This window comes from Varanus komodoensis, unplaced genomic scaffold (assembly GCF_004798865.1).
Source record: "Varanus komodoensis strain SLA01 unplaced genomic scaffold, ASM479886v1 scaffold1, whole genome shotgun sequence".
NCBI classification, from domain to species: domain Eukaryota; kingdom Metazoa; phylum Chordata; class Lepidosauria; order Squamata; family Varanidae; genus Varanus; species Varanus komodoensis.
In genome coordinates this window covers 15524530-15531246 of record NW_025335268.1, presented here as the reverse complement: position 1 = coordinate 15531246, position 6717 = coordinate 15524530, and the positions used below count along the sequence as shown (strand labels likewise).

Sequence of the window (6717 nt, the reverse complement as noted above, 5' to 3'; positions counted from 1 at the left end):
ACAAACTGATGGAAAAGGCTATCCATGGCTACTTGCCCTAATAGCTATATGCTTCCTGCAGCATCAGAGTAAGGATGCTGATGTATACCAGTTGCTGGGGAACTGGAGTGGGAGGCTGCTGTTGCACTCATGTCCTTGTTGTGCATTTCCTGGAGGCAGTTGTTGACTACTATGCAAACAGAATGCTGGACTAAATCAACCCTTGCTCTGATCGGGCACAACTCTTCTTCTGTTCTTAGTACTCTTTCTCCCCCAAATGTGAGTGAAGAGGCAGCAACATCCAACCTTGGTGCCCTGTAATGTGGCCCTGGCAAAGAAAGAGCTTCCAATAATCCCTGAGCCCTGCCTCCAAAGAGATTTCACAGTCCTACCAGGTATTCAAGAGCTGCTGAACTGTACCCAGTGTTCAAACAATAAAGCTTCCCTTGTAGAGTTTGATGTTATCCACCTGTCTGGGACAGGAAGGGAATCTTACCCAAAGAGGCCACATTTGGAAAATTCTCCACCATGACTCTCCTGTGCAGGGCTCTTTGTTCAGGACCTAACAGGGCCCATTCCTCCTTGGTGAAATACACAGCCACCTGTTCAAAGGACAGCGGACCCTGAAACAGAAAGAAAACATTTTCTCCCACAGATAAAGCATAGGTTCTTCACCTTCCAGCACAATGCAAAAGGATTGGGGTGGTATTCAGCAGGATTTAAATTGTCACATGTGATACTCATAGCCCAATATGAAGGCAAGGAAAGAGAAATAAACCAATTATTTTATGTCCAGGGTTATGTGCCAAGGACAGACAGATATACTTCAGCTGTCTTGTGTCTTTCTCTCTGATGATTCCTTACCTGCACAGGCTGCATAGAAGCAATTTCTATTCCACTGTGAGGGTTAGGCAACCTGGATTGTACTGTGAGTGTCATTTCACCACCTGTAAGGCAGTCAAGGATGATATGAAGATGCTTTATCTTTTGATCAAACTGTCCAAAAACTGGAACAAAGAATTTACATGTTGAGCACGAAATGCAGGCCAGATTTCTGATCTGTTGAGAAATAGGCAAGACATAGTGGCTTAAAAGTTTTTCTTTTGCTGCAAGTATCTTCTGCTTATGACCATTTTTGCCCACCCAGAACATACCTTCCATTCCTCCCCTGTTTAAATGCATTCAAACATTTGTAAAAAAAAATGTGCATTTCCTATTTTTGTGAAAACCTGTTGTGTCTTTTGAAGTTCTGTTTAAGAAAATCAACATGCACTTCATCCCAGGAGCATCTTCCCTAACAAAAAATAACCGAAGCTTATTTAAGAGAAGAGTTAAGGAACCAACAGATTCATCCATTATTGTGGAAATTGTAAGTTAAGGGCATCTATGCCAATATCTGCACCATGTAATCTCACATACAACTTTGCTTTCCTATCTGCAATTTAGAACATGATGAGGGCAAATTTCAGAACAAGACTTTTTTATCTTCCATACACAGACTAAGGACAACAAATAAAGAATCTACAGACTTCAGGTATACACAAGAGACAGAGGGGAGTCCAAACTGAAACACCTCCCTTAATCCTTACCCAGGGAGCTGGTACCTCTTTTACTCTTTTCAGATATTTCCCTGCACAGTGGCTTCTGCTTGGTGTCCAGTGGAACCTTCTTCATTTCAGAGCTATCCAAGTCTGCTAAAAAGCCCTTTGTCTGAAACAGCAGTGTGAGGAAAATGGGAGTGGAACATTAGAAAAGGTATAGCATTCATTCATTTATTCATTTCAATTTCTATGCCATTCCATAACCCAAAGGTTCTCTGGATGGCTTACAAATGGTAAAACAGCATCAAATACATAAGGTACAATAAAAACAATTAATAAACAGATAAACAGATAAAACAATAAAATAATAAATAAGTATCTCACAATAAAATATAGCCACATGCAATACAGCCCGTGAATTAACCAAAAATTAAATTAAATAATCCATAATAAAATATAAAAGTGGTATACAGGTATGATTGGGGAAATTGAAAATCCCCTCCTTGGATGATTTCCAGAAAAAAAAGATAAATATGTTGAAGATATTTTCGCTCTCCTCCTGGTCCTTGTAAGTACCAAGATAAATGTTCCTACCTGTTCTACCTGTGCCTTGATCTCTGCCTGACACAGCAGGAAGCCTTCTGCTAAAGCCACTGCTTGAGAACTGGTTTCTGGTCCACATTCTCTGACCCAGTTTTCAATCTCCTGTGGCAGAATAGTCAAAAACTGCTCCAGGATCACCAGGTCCAGGATCTGATATTTTGTGTTTTGCTCTGGCTTCAGCCACTTACAACAAAGATGGCAGAGTCTATTGCAAACCTCCTGTGGACTCTCAGCTTCCTGGTAGCGGAACCGCCTAAAAGCCTGGCACCGTACAGCTGAGCTGATGAGGTCCTCCTCATCCAGGATCTTTTGCACTGTTCTTTCCCAGAATTTGTTATTACTTGCAGGCTCAGCTACTTCAAGGCCATTTTCTTCTTGAGGTCCTGCTAAACCATGTTCTCCCATCTTCATGCCAAAGGTAGCTTCCAAAAGAACGTCTTTAGTCTTCTGATTTCTTTCTTGTCAAAGACTGCTGAAATTAGTGGAATTAATAAGTGATATATCTTCTCAAACTATTTGGGTGCTTCCAGATGAAGCTTTTGTTATGCAATTGCCCTGACTTATACACAAAATTTTGTAAGGGGTACAGATGTTGTCTTCCACTTGTAACCCCCTTGTGTTTTCCCACTACTTCTTTCATCCCTTGGCCTTCTGTAAGAAAGGAAAAGAAAAAAACAGAACAGCTGTACAATTGCTTTTATCAGCAGTGCTAGGAGCCCTCTGTCTGGAAGCGCCCTTTAATGCTAGGGAAATATTCCAACAAGAGAAAGTGGATATTATGCGAGCTAGCAACTAGGTTTTCACTCTGCAGGAAAGCGGACAAATACCAAAAGGTCAGACTAGCAGGATGTTTCTTTACCTGGGTTTATGGATCAAAGCTTCCATCAGTATCAGAACACAGGGCATCCCTGCCACTGATCCACCTTGGAGTTTTCCTTCCACCCACATCCTATCAGCTCTCCCTTCATCCCTGTACCCACAAAAGCTGTCAACCAGATACATCTCCCTCCCTTATTCCTCGCATGTCCCTTATAGAAGTGTCCCCATTAGGTATAAAAACAGAGTAAGGGCCTTAATTAAATCCACAGCCTCCACACTTTTGCTTCACCCATACCAATTTTAGCCCTTCATAAGTCCATCCCATCCTCAAACCTCTCCTAAACTGTACTGAAATGGGAAGAGGAAACCTAACTTTCCACAAGCAGCAACAGCCCTGTTCGCCTGTGTGCTCATTTTGCTTGTGAGAAACCATATGCCCTCTCTCCACAAAACCTTGGGCTTGCCCAAAACAAAATTCACAAGGGTGGCGGTGGAGATTCAGAATGGCCATAATGCTGCATGGATTCATCCTCCCATCAATCAAAACCTGCCCTCTTGCCAGCCCTAATTCCAGGATGGCATTTTCAAGAATGGGCTCCACTGCTGTCAAAGCCAAGGCGACCCTTCCTCTGCAGAACCCTCCAGCGTGGCAAACTGGGGGATACCGGGAGTTGTAGGGCTTCTGTCTAAACGTGCATAGGACTGCGTCCAAAAGAGCCTCGCAGAAGGTAAGGGGCGCACTACTCCCGCTGCAAAAGCATAAATCCGTCCAAAAGGGTTGCCGCGCATCCAGATTCACAGGGCACGATTCTGAGTGGAGTTCCCGGGAAGGTTTCGGGCGTCGTGGCTCCCCAATGCGGGCTGCGGGAGCACAGCACGCCGGCCCGTTGTGCACAGAACGGGTCCCTCTGAGGTCAACTGGAGGCGAAGGTAGCCCAGCTCCCCCTCAGCCGGCCCCCGCCTGCCTCCTTGCCTTTGCCCTCCCCAGTGCTGCGCGCCCCACCTGCCCCGCTCCTCACTTACCTACCAGGCATTTTGCGCCTGCCTCCGCGAGCAAGCGCTGGGCGAACCTCACGGGCCGGGCAGCGAAAGCGAGGCGCTTGCCTCCCGCGGCGGGGGCGCACCGGGCGCGGCCTTTCCAGGCTGCGTAGGCCGGCTCTCGGGAGGCGCCCACGCGCGCCGGCGGCGGCACGAGAGGAAGCCGCAAGCTGCGGAGGTGTCGCCGAGCGCGCGCGCGCTCGCGGGCCGCACGGCCACTCCCTCGGCTTAACCCTTTGCCGCCCCGCCGCCCGAGGGGAGCGCAGGCAGCCGGCGGGCGGGCGGGGAGCCGGCGCGCGTCTTGGCGCACCACGCGCGCCGCGCAGCTTCGCGTGCCTGGCGTGGGGCTGGGGATCCGCGCCGCCAGAGCGCCGTGCCCACCCGTGAAGCTGAGTGGGCGACCTCGGCCGGTCGCCGTCCCTCAAGCCAGCCTACTTCGCAGGGTTGCGCGAGGCCAAAATGGAGGAGGCAGAACCACGTATGTCACCTCGATCTACTCGAAAAGAAGGCAGGATACCAGTATATCAAATAAATGGAGAGTTCTGTTGGCGACTGCTCCGCCCTTAGAAACGGACTGATCCTGTTGCTATGGCCTGAAGACGTTAATTCTACTTATCTCATGCATCGATGCAGTACTTTGGCATTACTTCTTGGATCGTTGTTTACTGAAGCAGAAAGCTATTCTGTTCTCATCCTTTTTTCAAAGGTTATTCATACCAGCTACGGCCAAAACAATGTTTCCTTTCTCTCTGGAGTCTTTATTTGGGGGGTATGCGGAAATCTGTTCTTTGCAACGAATAGTTTAGCTTGCAAAGCAAATGCATGCATAACTTTAGCTTTTCCAGCACGTTTTATATGCAAACAGTGCTCACTGTACATGTTAAAATCAACATTATATGTGTGCATGTGCATACATGTGCACAAGTCCTCTCATCACACAATCCACAAACTGTGTCTTCTCACTAAGCAAGCAAGAAATATCCTCAAATACACCAAAACTCAAATGGACATTTATAAAATTCTCACAAGAATGGAATTTTTGCAAAATTTGCAAACAGTTGGCATAGATATCTGAATTTAAAATCAGAAAACCATGAAGAAAAATTAGGAAAGACCATTCTCGTCATGAGACTGTAACTCAGGGAAAAACCTTTCTTGCTCTGTTCATACTATCATATCTGAAGTGGGCAATGTTTGCAGCCTTCCAGATGGTGTTGGACTGCAAGTCCCATCATCCCTTGCCAATTAATATTCTGGCTAGGGCTGCTGAGAGTTGCAGCCCAGCAACAACCAGGTTGCCACAGATAGCCCACCCCTGCTCTAAGTTCTTAGTGATTCTCACTGCATATCACCTACCAACAGATGGCCATCCAGCCCTGACAGAAATCTGGGAAACCTTAACCACTTGGCACAGTTCAGTGTAGGTTGCTACACCTTAGAAGCTATGGCAGAAAAGCAAATTCTCCACATTTGCAATTTGCATTAATACAGCCTGAGCAAAAACCTACTATGTTAAACTGGTGGTCTGTATTGACTGCAAGAAAAATAAACTTATAAAAAGAGTGTGAAAATTATTTTTAAAGACATACATTTGCAAGTACTCTAGCTTAAGCCTCACTTTAAGCCTCATTGGTACTATTTTTTATTTATTACATTTGTTATAGAAATAAGTAATTTTAACCACCCACTACTTAAGTTCTCTGGGTGGTTTACAACAATTTACAACATTAAATACAATATAAAATTTAAATAGTTAAAACAACAGTATAACATAAAAGATTAAGATTTTTAGCTAAAGGCTGCACAGAAACAGTAAATTTTGATTTTAGAGTTACTCACTGTCAGGAAATCTTGGAACTGCAGAACCAGGAGAATGTACATTCAGATTCACACAAAAGACACTACATTCAGTTTCAGCAGCTTACTGGCAGGACACCCCAGGAATCCCATTCTGACAGAGAAAAACAGCAGCACTGTTGAGTAGCCAGTAAACCGAACTGGCTATGAGCTTCCAGAGCATAGACAGAGTTTTTTATAAGTTGTGGGTCACATACACAGTTTCAAGGCAGTGATGAGCTTCTGAATGGGCGAGAAGGTGAGGACAATGGGGAATAAATATTACAGAAATATTGAAAAATCATTATGGGCATCATGAAAAACATAACCTATTGAAGGCTTGGGTAACAGATAAATAAGACAATCAGGAATTACAGAAATCTAACAAGTTTAAAATGTTGTGGTTTCTGCAATCAGTGATATAAAATTCCTTGAGACAAAGCATGAACTGCCTTAAGACAAAGCATGAGCTGACGGTATTTTTACATTGCAAAGGAAGCATAGCTGCTCAGATTGGCTTGCAAAATTGTTTCAATCCTGTTTCAGCTAGGCAATCAGGAGCTTATCTGAGAGCAAGAAGGAACTAGGAAGAAAAAACCCTGCATATAGGGAGAGGAAGAGGATCAGCGCGGCTCTCTATATTTTAATGTATATAAACTATGACTTTTATTAGGGTAACTCCAACACCACCAACAAGCATTTGACTAACCTGCCCATAATTCCATCACTTGGACCAGTTTCCAGAACAGGAGAATGTAAAACTAAGGTGGGAGAAGTGTGCTGTCCTACCCCTTTCATTATGTGCTTTCTCTAAGTTTCAGTATAGTTTGCTCACACCTTGTACAGTAACTAGCAGCATCAAGACAGTGGCATGCAGGGGAAAAATTTGAACTCTTTCCCT

General features: G+C 44.7%; 1 protein-coding gene across 1 annotated transcript; it reads right to left on the bottom strand.

The window, feature by feature from the left end:
• Positions 1-589: 589 nt before the first annotated feature.
• On the bottom strand, positions 590-2684 carry LOC123032581 (zinc finger and SCAN domain-containing protein 31-like). Its single transcript, XM_044448588.1, has 3 exons — positions 2115-2684; positions 1569-1689; positions 590-1038 (listed from the first exon to the last, which is right to left on the bottom strand). Exons 1-3 carry the CDS (start codon positions 2532-2534, stop codon positions 1001-1003), a joined length of 579 nt encoding a protein of 192 aa, XP_044304523.1. The 5' UTR covers positions 2535-2684; the 3' UTR covers positions 590-1000.
• Between the last annotated feature and the right edge of the window lie 4033 nt (positions 2685-6717).

What these genes read in the sequence shown, in the direction of transcription:
- LOC123032581 (XM_044448588.1), bottom strand. Translation starts at nt 2,534, where the DNA reads ATGAAGATGGGAGAACATGGTTTAGCAGGACCTCAAGAAGAAAATGGC. An exon ending in TCAAGGCACAGGTAGAACAG is followed by an intron (nt 1,690 to 2,114) that starts GTAGGAACATTT and finishes CTGCTGTTTCAG; the next exon opens with ACAAAGGGCTTTTTAGCAGA. An exon ending in AAGAGGTACCAGCTCCCTGG is followed by an intron (nt 1,039 to 1,568) that starts GTAAGGATTAAG and finishes ATTTCTCAACAG; the next exon opens with ATCAGAAATCTGGCCTGCAT.